Source organism: Typopeltis vanoorti, chromosome 20 (assembly GCF_054136105.1).
Source record: "Typopeltis vanoorti isolate ZY-2024b chromosome 20, IOZ_Tvanoo_1.0, whole genome shotgun sequence".
In the NCBI taxonomy this organism is placed as follows: Eukaryota; Metazoa; Arthropoda; class Arachnida; order Uropygi; family Thelyphonidae; genus Typopeltis; species Typopeltis vanoorti.
Window position 1 is genome coordinate 50,999,490 of NC_143568.1, and position 17,479 is coordinate 51,016,968.

A 17,479-nucleotide genomic window follows, 5' to 3' on the forward strand; every position below is an offset into this window, starting at 1 on the left:
ATGAACTTTATGTGTGATAACGTGTATTTCCCATGATGAGGCTCTGACTCCATGGAGGTCAGATGTTAATAATTATCAGTTTTTATGTAATGTATTTAATATATCAATTCAATTGTATTTAATGTCATTATATATGTACTAAACTGATGGTTGTTTATATTGCAGTAAAATTATCAATCATTCTTGTCCAGACACAATTGATGAACGAGCTATCAATACAAAAAATTTAACTGTGTATACTAAGCATGAAAACTTAACATTAGCTCTGAATTCTTCACAAGCTATTGGTTGCAACATTATTAATATTGATGCCCATGATTTGGCAAAAGGAAAACCTCATCTTGTGTTAGGACTTCTTTGGCAGATCATCAGGGTAGGTATAATTTTTTATTTAATTTCCAGGTTCGAATGTGAAAATAATGAGTAAATACAGTTTTATAAAGTATATACTTTTTAATTATATTTGTTTGATTTCTTAAAATTATAAGAAGGACAATGAATTTATATAAGTTAAACTATTATTATATTGAGAATGTAACCAGATAGCATCCTTTGATATTTGGCAATTCTGCAGTTCACCTTTTTTTACATCACATAGTTATGAAAATATATAACATAAATTTGATATTTTAATAATTCAATAAATAGCCTTTAATTCAGCACTGCTAATTATAAGAATGAAGAGTAGTATGGCTCCTTCCTCATATCCCAGTAAAATAATTGGATATTTGAAGCCAAATCAAAGCCTTTATGCCCTTTATTGAATTATTATGGCTATGCACACTGACTGACTATAAGTTCACTTATTAAAAATGGAACTTTCTGACATTGGATTGCAGCATTGAAGAAGCTTGTTGCTCTTTTAAAGTTTCTGTCTGTCTGATGAAAACCAATAGCTTCAAGCAGTTGTCAGGCCAGTAAAGCACTTAATGAAAGCACTAATAAAATAACATATGGACTCCAGAACAGAGTTTGTGCCTTTTAAATAGTAATACTGCACATTTTAAAAGGTCAAAGACAACTCTGTTGCTGATGAATCCATAATATAATTTATTTTGATATTTTAACTTTAGTTTTTAATAATAAAAAACCCTAAAATTTCTCAGTGCTTCCATAATTCCTATGCTTGGCAGTTCATGCACCACAATTTGCAAAACACAACACTCTTTACTGAATAAAGAATGTACTAATATTAAAAAAATAAAGAGAATTTTTTTTTTTTTTTTTTTTTCAATTAATGGCAAGTTGCCATTACAGGTCATCAATAGATAAAGGTAGAATATGATTAAGTAATCTAAATTATTTATAAATTTTATGAAATTTTCAACTTCAGTCATACACTAGTGTCCAAAAGCTAAGGATGAACTACATTTTTACCTGTGCAGAAAACTAATCAGAGCATGAAAAGAAATTGGCTATCCAAGCTAAAGGCAATCCAAAAGAATTTTATCTTTATGCCACAAGCAAAAGAAATAATGAATGTGGAAGAATAACTTTATTGAATGCAGATGGTACTCTAGTGTCAGAAGCTGAGATTGTTCAGTTAATGAGCCAGTCATTTGCCAGCCTGGTTGGCCGAGTGATTAGCATATCTGCTCTCCAGTGAAAAGGCTGTGGGTTTGGATCCCGCTGTGGGCATCGATGTTTTGATTGTCTCTGAAAATACTAGCGGTGGTGGGTGGTAGATGGCATTGGTGTAGATGATGATTGTAGTTGGTGAATTAGTGGTGGAGACAGAGAGTTGTAGAATAAATGCCCTTGCTCGATAAGTCATTGGACTCCCTGGAGGTGTCATGTAATAGTAATAATATCAACCAGGTGTATGTAACATGGTGCACAGTCTACTACTACATTGGATGAAGAGTTAGAGGTGCATGAAAATGAGGTTGAAGAGTTGTTGCATAACCTGGGTAAGAATTTGTCAATAGGGACAGATGGAATACACTGGACAACAAAATTTTACAAAAGTCATGCCTTCAGATTAATTTATTCCTTTCTTATAGATTTTGAGGTAATGAATATGATAATGAAAATCGCAATTGGCTACTGTTTGTGAGAGATCTGCAATAGCTTCTTATATAATAGAGTAATATGTACTTGTCACATATACCAGCTATACTGTTGCTTGTATACTGCTCAGGGTCATCTCTAGCAAGCATTCAACAGTAGTCAGCCATAGAAGTGGACCACTTACCCTGGTATTGTTTCTCCATTGTTTTAGGTTGTCATAGGTTTCTTTTATGTAGACAGCCTGTCTAACTGGAACAGATGGAAGCTTGTTTTCATTATGCAGCAACACTGTCGTAAGACTCGATTTCGACGAGTCTATGAATAGTTGCCATTTGTATGTCATGTTCGATTCGAAAGACATTCATCAGGCTGTCTACGTTGTAGCAGAACACAAGGTCATCTTTCTTTCAGAAGTAAGGTGCAAAATGTTCATGACAAGTATGAAACGAAGTCACTCAGACATTTCCTTGAGAAGATTCCATTGTAGAAGTCTTGATCCCAGTGACTCTGCTTTGGCCTTGAACAGCTCCAGATCGTGAACAAGATCGTTTAGTTCTTCTTGTGTGAGAATGTGTGGTATAGATGACACACCATGGCCAACATATGGATCATCATTAGATGGTAAAGGCTCAGGAGAACTGAATATCGGTTTGCGTCCTCTGAATTGATGGAAAATTCTTTAAGCGGTCTAGGAATGGGAAGTTCTTTGCCGTGCAGAACTGGTTGGAGAGCAGATGGTATATTCACATATGCTATTGTCCACTTCTTTTTCTTCATGATGCTTCCTGAAATAGCACTACCATGCAGAAGTAGCAGTCATTTGCATGATTGCTTGGCTCACTCCAAACCATAGCAACAGCAAACAGCATCAGTACTTTACTGCTTTTCAGCCGCTTTAGAAGATTTCTAGCACACATACCACAGCATATGTGGGGGGGGCCCCCAGGACTTGTTCTGGTCTGCAATCTTACATCCGAATTAAAGCTGATACCTTTTTTTCACTAACTGAGTGATGGTCTTTTTCTGGCTTGCAAATATCACTTTCCTGCAAATGTAACTTGAGTTATTTGCACTATTACAAGGCATTATTACTGCTGAATTAACACTGCAGGGAACACTTGTGTAGTACTTATAATGCAGGAGTAAATGGGAGTAAAGCCCAGAAAGTCGCAAAAACACTTGCTTACCCTATTGGACTTCTCTTTATACTAATGATTTGATCATCTTACGACAGTGATGTCATTACTCAACTACATTGCATTAGCCAGTGATGCAATAGCTCCTGGAGGTGCTGTTATGATGGTCTCATGCAATATGTTGCAATCAGGAGATTGAAACACAGCATTGCCAAATGATACCTATTTATGTAATGCGGACTGAGTTTCTCCTAAACAAGAGCCAATTGACAGTTTTTATTGCTATTTTCATGTTCAGCATGTCGAAGTTAGTCAAGAATAGCTATTTTCATTTCAGAGGCAAATTGTGTGTTGTCCAGTGATATCAGCAGAATTGACTAGGCCTTTAACATATTTGTATAACTAGAGTTTCAGCTCAGAAATGTGTGATAGTTCCATTGTACAAGGGTGCTGCAAAAACTGATGTGTCTAACTCAGGATCATCGCAGATTAGATTGCACTCTAAAGCAAACAATTAAATATCGCCCCTGACGGATTATAAGACAAAAATATAAGAAAATGTCCAATTGCTATTTTGTTTTTATTACAAGAGAAACATTAATGCAAAACTATTACATAATAATATTAATTAAATGTTGCTCTTTTGGATATTGCACAATAAAACTGTTTATAAGCTCTTCTAAATTTAAATTATAAGCTATGTCTGCTTTTATCGATATAGTTGCTAGACCAATAATCTTACTTGGGTCACTGCTGTTCGCAGATAATTTTTAATCAGTTTAAACTTGTAAAAACTTCTTTCTGCACATAACAGGAATTGCTAGCTTAGCGAACGCGCCTACTGCAATATGGCTGAACCAGTGCCCTTATTAAGCAGCTCTGTGAGGCAGGCTGCCTCACAGACCCTACACCCTGTCGACGGTACTAATCTAACTACTGACCTATCAGTATCTCTAGTATTGTAGTGAAGATTTTAATGAAGTTAGTAAGAGCTCGCATACAGAAATGGGTATACAAACAAGCTATACTCTGCAAGAAGCAGCATGGGTTTACTCTAAAGGAAGGTCATGTTTTAGCAATTTGCTCATATTTTATAACAGTATTATGGCCAAGTTGGATAAAGGAAATGTAGACATTATGAAAAGGTTGGATTTGCTAATGCATTTGACAAACAATATGGAGTGGTGAAAACACTATACAACAGGGCTAAACTAATCTGTTCAAACGACTTGGCCCTAAACACTGAACTAAATCACATCCTCAACACTTTCTCAGCCAATGGCTACCCCCCCCCCCCCAAAAAAAAATACAAAAAATATTAGAACCTACAAACCACAGATCCCCTCCCCCCCTCCACAACAAGGATTACTCTAAATCCATCACCATTCCCTACATCCGAGGCACCCCAGAAAAGATTACCAAAATCTTAAAAAAACATGACCTGACCTCCTGTTACAAACCTTACAGAAAATTGGCATCCCTTATCTGCTCCACTAAAGACCTACCTGGTGTATACCAGGTCCCTTGCAGCTGTAAACTGTCTTACTTTGGCCAAACCGGCAGGACAGCAAATATCAGAATTTCTGAACACAAGGACTACATCCGATTTCACAAGTACAGCCATTCTGGTCTTGCAGACCATGCTCTGGATACATGCCACAGAATATGGTGGAAGAAAGCTACAGTGATACACTGTAGCAAATACAAATTTGAAAGACTCTTTATGGAATCAGCCTCAGCCCTAAGAAATTCTCCAAACCTCAACAAATTTGGTTGTATGCGACTGCCCTCAAATTTGGGAGGCCTACATCTGCAGACCTTCAGCTCAATGGCCAAGAACACCTACTTAGCCCGCTAGAGGGAACCATCAGGACTGTTAGGAGAACAATAGCTTCATCTCTTCATTCCCAGTTTCTGTGTTGTAGTGCCTACATGCACGTAACTTTTTTGTAAGTTCCTTTAGAAAATGGCAACGTGACGTTGCCGAAATATCGGAAAATATTTATTAAAGTTTAATTTAATTTATATCCTTAATTACGTTGTTCTATTCCTTAAGTGTTTTAATAATTATGGAGTAATTACTTTGAAAAACTGCTAAAAGAAACAAGCAGTGATGATAGCACAGTGGTAAAAAAAAACACTGACCATGCATGCAGTCAGGAGTACATATCCATACTTGAAGTAGAAAGAGCCATCAAAGGCTTGAATGTGGAAAGGTAGCAGGAGTAGATGATATTCGACCAGAAATGCTAAAGTATGGAGGTATAAAAGTCGTACAGTGACTGTACTGCATAGTTCAGAAGGCCTGGACAGAGGGACGAATTCCAGATGATTGTAGTAGAGCTCTCATAGTACTCATATATAAAAAGGGAAATAAAACTGAATGTGAGAATTACAGAGGCATTTCATTACTGAGTGTTCCTGGTAAGATAAATGCAATTATTATTATTATCTGAGACCTCCAGGGAGTCGAGGACTCATCGAGAGAGGCTGTAAATTACCCAACTCAGCTATCACACCTACCCTTGAATTCATTCACACTAGATGCACTCACTACCGTAAGGGCAAATTATTCCACTCGCTCACTGCTCTCTGGGAGAAAACCTAGCTCTTACCCCTTTCTTGACTGCAAATAAATTTAACTTCCATGGATGCCCCCCGTGTTCTCTCCCCACCTTCCATATAACGAAAAATTTCATCAGTTGAAATGCTATAACACCCATTCAAAAGTTTATAGACCTCTGTCATATCACCCCTCTTTCTCCTGTTAACCAGAGTCTGTAATCCACATACTCACAATCTGTCCTCATAATCTAAATACCATAATCCAGATATAATCTTTGTAACTCTTCTTTGCATCCTTTCCACAGCTTCTTTATCCCCTTGGAACCCAGGAGACCAAATCTGTGCACAGTAATCCAAGTGTGGTCTTATCAAAGCCTTATAAAGAGGCAAAATTACTTCCTTATCCTTGCATGTCAAGGTTTGCTTCAACATAGCAATTATCCTCTAAGTTGTATTTGCAACTTTTGCTATGTGACCTTTGAACTTTAAATTCTTATCCACCAATAAACCAAGATCCCTTGCCTCTTCATTTTCTTGTAGCATAACCTTAAACTGATAGCCATTTTCGTTTGCCCAGTTTTCCTGTCTATTCAAATCATTTTGTAATTGCTGAATATCAGTAGCATCGCTGATTGCCCTGCCTATCTTTGCATCATCATCATAAACAATTGCAAATCTGATGATATACCCTGCTTGATGTCATTAATGTATAGATTGAACAATAATGGCCCAAGCACTGAACCACTGGTTCCCTTAAATCTGGCAGATTCGCACCCACTGTATACCACTTTTTGATATCTGTCAGTCAACCATCCCCTGATCCATGTCAATATATTATTTTCCAATCCCATATTCTCCAGTTTACACAACAGCCTATTGTGTGGTATCCTATCAAATGCCTTAGAAAAATCCAACATTATCATAGTGTATCCATTCCCTTTATCCAACTCGGCCACAACATTGTTATACAATATGAGCAAATTGTTAAAACATGACCTTCCTTTAGTAAACCCATGCTGTTCCCTGCAGAGTATAGAATGCTTGTCTACCCATTTCTGTATGCAAGTTCTGCCCAACGTCTCTAAAATCTTCACTACCACACCAGAGATACTAATAGGTCGGTAGTCAGACACATCAGTTTTTGTACCCTTGTGCAATGGAACTATCATGCATTCCTTCCATTCCTGTGGTATCATTCCTGAGCTGAGGCATTTCACACATTTCATACAAATGTGTGAAATGCTTAGCCAATTCAGCTGAACATTCCTTTAACAAACTGGCAGATATTCCATCTGTCCGTCCCTATTGACAAATTCTTATCCAGGTTATGCAAGAGCTCTTCAACCTCATTTTCATGAACCTCAAACTCTTCATCCAATGTAGCAGAGGTATACTTGAGAAATGGTTGAGAAGGATTGTGGTTGAGAAGCTTAGTGAAGAACAAGCTGGATTCAGGTCAAATAGAGCCTATCAGGTTCAGATTTTGCATTTTATGACAGATAGTTGAGAAATCATGGGAATATAACAAAGATCTGTATTTAAGTTTTGTAGATCTGGAAAAGGCATATGACAAGGTGCCAAGAGAGAAGCTATTCTAAATGCTACAGTTATATGGTGTTAATGGGGCATTATATCAAGCAATACTTAGTCTGTAATTGAGTTGTAAGTCAGCATTTAGCATTGAAGGAAGTACAGGAAGATGGTTTAATGTTAAATCTGGTGTCAGACAAGGATGTACATCATCCAATCTCTTATTCATTATCTATATGGATCACATTATGAAGGAATGTGGTATTAAACCTGATATCAAAATTGGAGATGCTAATGTCAGCTCTTTGCTTTATGCGGATGATGTTATACTTCTAAATAAATCCGCTACAAGTCTGCAAGATTCTCTGACTAAATTGAATAGCTGTTGTAATAGATATGGTATGAAGGTCAGCATTAAAAAGACAAAGACAATGCAAATAGGCAGAAACATTGAAAATATTAACTGCATTGTGAATGGAGAACATTCACAATGCAACTTGTAGAACAAGCATAACATTTCAGCTACTTAGTCACGATTTTTAGTGAAGATGGTAAATTAAGTATCATCATCAAATTCCTGCCAGGTACCCTCAAGGGGTGTACAGGATATGACAGTACTACATGAAAAAATTACATCATTACTAACTTCCTATCTACAATTTTCCTCCAAATCAGTCAAGACTTGGAGGAAAATTGTAGATAGGACTTGTCAAGACTCCAACATTATCAGATTTTATATTTCTATCATCTAAGGCACTTAGATGATAGAAATATCAATCCGGTATCAATCCACCTATATCTTGGTCTTCCTCTGGGTCGTTTTCCTGCCAACCTGGCAGAGAACACTTGTTTTGCTAATCTTTCCTCTCCCATTCTATTTAAGTGACCATACCATCTGAGATTAGCTCTGCTAACGCATTCCTGGATGCTGACAATGTCAAGTTCTTTCCTAATATCCTCATTTTTAATATGATATTGCCATTGATGCCATCTGTTCACGTCTCTAATCTTTCTCAGGACTCTCATATCTGCGGTCTCTAGTCTTTGGTCAAGTGTTTTACTTCTGACTCAGCTCTCAGATCCATAAGTTAAAATTGGTTTGAACACTGTCTTGTATACAGCTAATTTAGTGTTCCGAGTAATTTTTTCTTATTCCATATGAATTTATTCAATTGACTTCCCACGATACCAGCTTTGCTGATTCTATTGTCTATTTCTATATTTAGTTTACCATCTTCAGTAAAAATTGTGCGTAAGTAGCTGAAATGTTTTACTTGTTCCACAGGTTCTCCATTCACAACACAGTTGACATTTTCAATGATTCTGCCTATTTTCATTGTCTTTGTCTTTTTATTGCTGACCTTCATACCATATCTATTACAACAGCTGTTCAATTTAGTCAGAGAATCTTGCAGACTTGTAGCGGATTTATTTAGAAGTATAACATCATCTGCATAAAGCAAAGAGCTGACATTAACATCTCCAATTTTGATATCAGGTTTAATACCACTTTCCTTCATAATGTGATCCATATAGATAATGAATAACAGAGGGGATAATGTACATCCTTGTCTCACACCAGATTTAACATTAAACCATCTTCCTGTACTTGCTTCAATTCTAACTGCTGACTCACAACTCAAATAAAGACTAAGTATTGCTTGATATAATGCCCCATTGACACTATATAACTGCAGCGTATTGAATAGCTTCTCTCTTGGCACCTTGTCATATGCCTTTTCCAAATCGACAAAACTTAAATACAGATATTTGTTATATTCCCATGCTTTCTCGACTATTTGTCGTAAAATGAAGATCTGATCCTGACAGCCTCTATTTGGCCTGAATCCAGCTTGTTCTTCACCAAGCTTTTCTTCCACAATTCTTCTCAACCGTTTCTCAAGTATACTTGCATAGATCTTGCCAGGAACACTCAGTAGGGAAATACCTCTGTAATTCTCACATTCAGTTTTATTTCCCTTTTTATATATGGGTACTATGAGAGCTCTACTCCAATCATCGGGAATTTGTCCCTCTGCCCAGGCTTTCTGAACTATGCAGTGCAGCCACTGTAAGACTCTTATACCACCATACTTCAGCATTTCTGGTCAAATATCATCTACTCCTGCTGCCTTTCCACATTTCAAGCCTTTGATGGCTTTTTCTACTTCAAGTATGGATATGTATTCCTGACTGCATGCCTGGTCAGTGTTTTTTATCACTGTGCTGTCATCACTGCTTGTTTCATTTAGCAGTTTTTCAAAGTAATTACTCCATACTTCAAGGATATCTTTTTCTCCTGTTTTCATTTCACCTTTATCATCTCTAATTCCTTTTACAGCACTCTTTCCTCCATTCCTAAGCTTCTTCAACAACCTCCAGAATATTTTGTCACCTTCTTGATATTTATTTTCTATATTCTTGCCAAAGTCCTCCCATGACTTTTGTTTAGCTAGTTTTACACACTGTTTAGCTTTCTTACATTTGTCTCTGTATTCTGTAAGAGTAAAAGCTGACTTATTTGCCAGGAACTTTTGATATGATTTCTTCTTTTCCTTCACTGCCTCTTTAACTTCCTGTGTCCACCATGGAGTTCTGTTTTTTTTTTATCCTTGCACACAACCTCACCACATGCCTCTCTGGCAGAATCAATCAGTGTTTTCTTCTGAGCTTGTCTCTGTATCTCCACGGTTTGGTTGCTGTTCTCAAACTTTTTCATTTTTTCTGGAATAATATTTGTGTATTTTAGTCTACAGTCATATCTGAGAGCTGCTCAACTTTTATTCACTTTAAAACTTTCTTAAATGTTATTCTTTCCAAAATGAAATTCAATTTTATCCTTCTCAAGACTAAATAGTGGTCACTTTTAATTTCAAATCCTCTGTACACTCTGGTGTCCTGCACCAGGGAGAAAACATCACTATCAACAATAACATAGTCAATGAGACTTTTCTTATTCCTAGCCTCTTCTCTCCATGTGAATTTGTGCACATTTTTATGTTGGAACATGGTGTTAGTAATAACCAGTCCATGTCCTGAGCAGAAATCCAACAGATATTTGCCAGTATTATTAGCTTTGCTCTTTTCTCCAAATTTTCCTAAAATATTTTTGTATGTTTCACAATCATTTCCTACTCTGCTATTTAGATCCCCAACAAGCACCAACTTTTCCTTTTTCATTGTGTCAGTTGCTTTTTCTAAAGCCTCAAAAAATTCCTCCACTTCTACCTTAGTAGAACCTTCTGTGGGACCATAGGCACAAATAAGTATCATTGTCCAGTTCCCCATTCTCATATTTGCCCACATTACTCTACTTGAGACTGACTGCCATTCAAGAAGATTAGCCTCATATTTTGTGTTGAATACTATGGCTACTCCTTCTTTTCCTTGATTGTCATTGCCTGAATATAACATTTTGTATTTATTGCTCAAAAAGATCTCACCAGTTTTTGTCTTTTTTGTTTCAGTCACCCCTATTATGTCGATCTGGTACTTATCTAATTCCTCAGCTAGCTCCATTTCTTTGCCATTCAGGCTTCTTACGTTGATAGTACCGATCTTTAACTCTGGTGATGTTGAGTTGGGGTTTGTTTTCAGATTTGTTCCAGTAGCTGACTTTTCGCTGTTCGCCCTGGTTCCCTGGCGAAAACAACGGGGGCCTTGTTTAACCAGGCGATGCCCCAGCCGGCATGAAATTTTGTCATGTTGTACCATCATTTTTTATTTTGGTTTAACCAATAAGAATGCAATTTGGTCGGCTAAATCCCAAATTGCCAGCCCATCCTCGTTCGTTCAGTATCAAAGTAGATACCCAACAGGGTGCACCACGAGAAGGTGAGGATTGGACATTAGGTCAGAAGCCCTGGTCGGTTCTCCGCATTCCTTTAAAGGCTATGTGGAGGTCTCCTCTCAGTTATACAGCTTTGACCCTTAAGCACCCCTAAATTAAGTATGGAAATAGACAACAGAATCAACAAAGCTGGTATGAATAAATTTATATGGAATAAGAGAGAAATTAGCCAAAACACTAAATTAGCTATATACAAGACAGTATTCAAGCCAATTTTAACTTATGGATCTGAGAGCTGGGTTAGAAATAAAACACTTGATCAAAGACTAGTGACCACAGATAGGAGAGTCCTCAGAAAGCTTAGGGACATGAACAAATGACATCAATGGCAATATCATATTAAAAATGAGGATATCAGGAAAGAACTTGATATTGTTAGCATCCAGGAATGCATTAGTAGAGCTAATCTCAGGTGGTATGGTCATTTAAGTGGAATGGGAGAGGAAAGATTAGCAAAACAAGTGTTCTCTGCCAGATTGCAGAAAAAAGAACCAGAGGAAGACCAAGATATAGGTGGATTGATACAGTAAAAAAAAGTGCCTTAGAAGACAGAAATATAAGACCTGATAATATTGGAGTCTTGACATTTAACAGACTGATTTGGAGGAAAATTGTGGATAGGAAGTTGGTAATGATGTAAATTTTTCATGTAGTACTATCATATCCCGTACACCCCTTGAGGGTATATATCAGGAATTTGATGATGATGACTTTAAAGCATTGACAAAGCATAAGGGTGATATGAGGGTGACAAAGCTGGTTTGTTATCCTTAATAATAAAGGCAAAGCTTGCCTTCCTATTCGCTTAAAAATTTGTTTTCTTTTTTCATACTTCTGTTTCTTACACTTTGTTTATTCAATCATTTTACACAATTAAGGGATTGTAACATCTAAAACCGAGAAAAGTATCCAGTATTTCATCTTTGAAACCAATTTTAAGACGTTCATCACCACACAATGCCTGCAGCATTGTGAGGGGTATTGCTAGATCTTGGGGAGTATGACATTTAATTGCATTATCTAGTCGGTACCTCTCAAATTGTTGGACATTTTGCTCGTTGATGTATTTTATTGTTAACTGTCTGAAAAATATTGTTTTTTTTTTTTATGATAAACACAATAAAAACCAGAATTGCTTGAAGAGCTACAGCAAACAGCCTTGCAAGCCAAGATATGGGAGGGTTGTTCAGAATCATAGAGTAATATATGTTGAACAAAAAAAATGCAGGTAATAACCTGTGGTGTGCTGCTGCTGTTTAGTTTGTATGGTGATACTGGAAATGATTTAATTAGGAATATACAGTTTGCTGATGATGATGTTGAGCTGGGGAAAGTAATGGCTATGAAGGTTATGGGATCTTTCAGGATGATCTAAATAGACTTATAGTTAGCCAAAGGATTGGGAAAATAGTGGATAAAGTTCAGAGGGCATTGGAAAAGTGTGGGGGAAAAAAAAGTCATAGGATCATGTGGATGTTGAGAAACATGCTGGCAATCGGGGATGAGGAAGTTGTTCCGCTTTATAAATCATCTGGCCTATCATGTACAGATTTAGTTGCCTGAGTTTTATGGATGGTGACTAGTTTGTGGAGCTTCCTATGAGGATAGACTGAAGGTTTGTGGATTATAAAGTTTAACTAATAGATGAAAAAGTGGGACAATGATAACTTATTGAAGAGATTTTTATGAAGTACATGCTATCAAAATTTTCTAGTAATATGCTTGGATGGGAGTGAACAAGGAGTCACCACTGGAGGTTATGTATGAGTATGATTATGAAGGATATAAGGACTAGATTTTTTGATTGGAGAATGTTAAATGGAATAGGTTGTCGGAGTTAGTCATAAGTGCTCTGTCGGTGAATAGCTTTATGGAGAGATAAGTATTATCAATAATGGTTAGTGTGGGCATAGTGGGTATATGGATTTGCATAAATGTGTAATAATCATAACTTTTGGACCACCCTAAGAAATTTCCATACAAGAAGAGTTCATTGGAATTTGAACTATATTATATTGATAGCAGAGCATTACTGGCAGGCCAACTTATTTGGTTTAGGTAGTCGCATGAAGAACCTGACCAGTTTTCTATAGATTAGTTTAATTTCTTTACTTTTTGTTTCTAAATTAATTGAATATTATCTTTGGAGGTTTTTTTTAGAATATTATAATGTATAAAGATGTATTTCTGCTTTTCAGATTGGTTTGTTTAACCAGATCACATTAGAACATTGTCCTGGTCTTGTCCATTTAGTTAAACCTGGTGAAGAAATGTCCGACCTCATGAAACTTTCGCCAGAAAGTATCTTGCTTCGTTGGGTGAACTATCATCTTGACAGAGCTGGAGTCAACAGACACCTCACCAACTTCACTAATGATGTTAAGGTATTTAACTACGATTTATTTTTATCAAAATAAATTTTCTACTGTATGTTCTAGTTTAAATTTATTCACTTAGCATGATAAATGACTCATGTTTTTAACCTTTTTATGATAATCCTACCCACAAAAGGTTGATAATCTTTTTTTTTTTTTTTTTTTTTTATGCATCCCCATGAGTTTTTTTTTTTTTTTTTTTTACATTAGGTTGAGCAATGCATTATACTTTGCCAAAACATTATTCTTTCTTTACTATTTTAATCTAGTAACTTTATACTCTGCTGTTTTATGAGAGCATTTGACTTTGTCACGATATGAATTTGCATCTGTTTCTTTAGAGAACCTTAGAAAATGTCATATTTCACCAAAATTTGGATGAAATTGAGATTTTCTTATAATAATCATAAAGTGTTAAAGAGAACAGAGGTAGATGAAAGAAGAAAATGAGATTTAGTTCACTTAATCTGAAGCTGAACTGCTCGATGTTGATAAGCACTGCACTGCTTGTGATTTTTGATGATGATGATTTTGATAATTATGATGGGTTAGCTGAAACATGTTCTTGATTTAAAAAAGTTTTTTTTTTCATATATATTTTTTTTTTTATATGTGGCTTCTACCCACAAAAGGTGAGCTTTTGTGGGTGAGCTAGGATTATTTTTATAAGTCTATAAGTAGCTATATGGTTATATTTTTTTTTAAAGATTTTGGTTAGTTTTTCAGACATGCTTCAAATATGAGAGGGTGATAGATTTGGTATATGTTTTGGAAGGTGGTGGGGGGGTGGGTGTAATAATTTTTGGGAATTGTAACCATTGGCTAAGAAAGTCGTGAATGTGGTTAACATTCATTGGAAGATGACATTCCAGAGTAACCTTTGCATTCAGTTTCTGAGTGTTTATTGTTTGCTGGATAGTGAACATTCATGTGGTGGTTGGGGGATCCCTTGTGCTGAACTAGAAATATCTGAGTCTAAATACTTCATTATCAAATTTCTGTACTTGGCTGGAGCCAAGTACAGTAAATGGCTTATGCACATGTAAACATACCATTATTTCTCATCAATGCAACAAAGGGCCATTAGGGAAAAGATTCTCTTTCTTTATTCAAAAGAGATTAAAAGGATGGACAGTTATACTTCATTTTGGCGAGTTGAATTGGAGCCTGCATCAATATATTTGTTAATTTCTTTTTTTATTATGCCACTCTTCTATTAATCGTTCGATCTGACTTTAGAAAATTTTTGTCATACCTTTGAGTCTGAATGGCGATTTCAGTAATTCTTATTTCTCTGGATATAGTGATGTCTATGTTTTTATACAGAACATTAATCCCTCGATTAATGTTCCCCTGATTAATGCGACATTCTTTTTCGATACCCAAATTCGATTAGTGCTCCTTTACACATCTTAAAAATAAATGTTACAGATTTTTAAAATTTTCTATCTATACATTTTTATGGCTAACTATTTTAAAAATCCACTCATCAGACTGAAATAGTTTAGTTACCGATTTAAAGCATTTTATAAAGTTATTTTTAATGTCATACTAAACAACTTCCCTGTACACTATGTATACTGTGTTCCAAATTTTTACTGCCAAAATTTGTCTTCTGCTATAGTACGCCCACAGATTCAAGACCCTTCGACACTTCTGCGCATATCACAAAAAGGAGAATCCATTCCGATAATTAGTGTAATCAATCCATCTTCTGGGATGTTTATTATTATATGTCAGAAAATTAACTTCTCTTTTATGATCATTGTGGTTTTTAAAGTGATAACTATTTTGCTTGTATAACAGTTGGGAAATTTTATCTATAAATACGTGATTTTGCTTGTTGGCAACCAATTCGTACATCTTTCATTTCTTTTTCCCCTTCATTGACAATGTCCAAGAGTTAATTAAATCTCATTCTGAAGAATTGTGTGATTCCGACCTGCTAAATTTAGATGCACAGCAGGAAGATCCCGAAGAATATGAAGAAAATGTAACCACTGATAGTCAACCAAAAGAGATTTCACAGAAATAATTTGAAAATATTTTTTGTACAATCAAAGTTTTTAAACAGCAGTGTTTTGAAGCTGACCCTGATGAAGCAATAAAATTTTCAGAAGAGTAGAAGAGGCAATAGGGCCATACAGTGGGGTGTATGAAAAACGCCCAACTACATTAGCCCAAGGGTCAAAAAAGAAATTTGAGGAATGAGTTATACTTTTTCCCATAGGTGTGTTAGAAGAAGTTTACGTTATTCAGAAGAGGTTATAAAACTGTTAAAGAGGAAAGCCGTAAATAGGGTGATCTGGAGGAGGGAATTCTGCATATCCACAGGGATTATCCCTTAGATCAGGGATTCTCAACCTATGGTACATGTACCACTGGTGGTACGAAAACAGAGTATAAAATAAAAGGATTAATTAACATATTTTTTTACTCGCAACATGAATTGAGAATTAAAAATGTATGCACAAATATTTAACAGTTCTACTTAAAATATTTCATGCAACTAAATGAAAACAATTAGATTTTATATTATCATTAAAAACTTTTGTATAATAATATACAAAAATAATACGATTTGAATTTAAGTATTAATCAAATGACAATAACAGAAAGTAACTCAAACATATTTGATTGGACAACAATGGGAAACAGTTTGTTCGTTGTCATTTGTTTAGTCGCGAGCAGCAGTTACAGTTAACAAAGTAGTGGCGTTAAATTATTGCCTTTGATTGTGAGATTTTATTTGCAAAATTGTCATATTTATATGTAGTTTGTTCCAGAGGATAGAAACGGAACATGAATAAATAGTTAAAGAGCAGGGTCCTTAAAAAGATTGAAGGGAGAAATTGGTGTAAGCGGGAGAAACAATTCTTCTCTGCCAGAAGCCACTACTTCGAATCCTAACCAACCGGCGGAGCACATTGTTGTACAAGAATGCAACAAAAAGCCCCATACAGCACAACGCAAATAAAATCTTAGTTATTTATTATATGGTTTCACATATATTGGGGATGGAACTGCACCTGTTCCCCAGTGTAATTTGTTATGAAACACTATCAAAATATTCGATGAAGCCTTCCCCCTTTTTAAATGACATTTTGAAATACATTTTAGGGTATTTCTTTACTGTTAAAGGGTGGGAATTCTTAGATTAAGTCGTGATGGCGGCAGTGTTTCGAGCTTTTCTGAATAATTAATTATATACTGGTGTCACTCAAACACGCACACACATATTAGACATGACAAGTCACTAATGTATTCATGTTGATACTCTAATATGTACCTTATGATTATTCTTATGAAAAAAAATAATAATAAATAAAATTAAATAAAAAAAATTCAGTATTAGAATTACGCTTACCAAAAACATACGACCAGTGATTATTGAAATTACAATTATCAGTTATGTTTAAGTTAAAAATTAACTTACATTTCTTTCCAGACTGAGAACATCTTGGTACTATCTAGGTTTTCTGAATATTCCAAATTGTTGATTATTAACATATATTCACAGTCCGCGCGGTTAGCCTAGTGGCTATGCGCTTTGCAACCATATGCCTGGGGAAGGAGTGTCCTAGGTTCGATTCCTGGGAGCTGAAGGATCTTCCATAGCCAAGTTAGCCAGTCTTGGGCATGGACAGCAGGGTTTTCTCCCAGTTTATTCTGGGGTTTTTCATCCCGCAAAGCAGGCAAACTGGCCTTGAGAACTCAACACTACAGGCCATAGGATACACCGGGGCATAAGGCTGACCACCTTATCCTGTAAACAGAGTGAGGTCCGATGATCAATGGACCCTCGACACCGCAAGGTAAAAGAGGGTATAAGGAAGATGATGATGATGAATTGGAGCCAGACCCAGACATGGCGATACTAAAGTGGAAGTAATGGAAAAGTCATATTTCTAACACTTACAAAAGCTACAGTAAGCATGCAGCTAGGGAGAATACCCTTTACTTTAACATGCCATAAAACAAAGAACTTGATATCAGAATGGGATCTCCCTGAT

The 17,479-nt window shown here is 35.9% G+C and overlaps 1 protein-coding gene across 1 annotated transcript in view; it reads left to right on the top strand.

Annotated features, from left to right (window-relative positions):
• The window catches only part of Fim (plastin-2 fimbrin), a 324,337-nt gene that overhangs the window by 163,243 nt on the left and 143,615 nt on the right, over window positions 1–17,479 (top strand). The window contains exons 5-6 of the mRNA XM_090409824.1: window positions 166–373; window positions 13,290–13,475. Of these exons, the coding sequence (XP_090265950.1) occupies window positions 166–373; window positions 13,290–13,475 (394 nt within the window). The remainder of the gene's footprint in view (window positions 1–165; window positions 374–13,289; window positions 13,476–17,479) is intronic.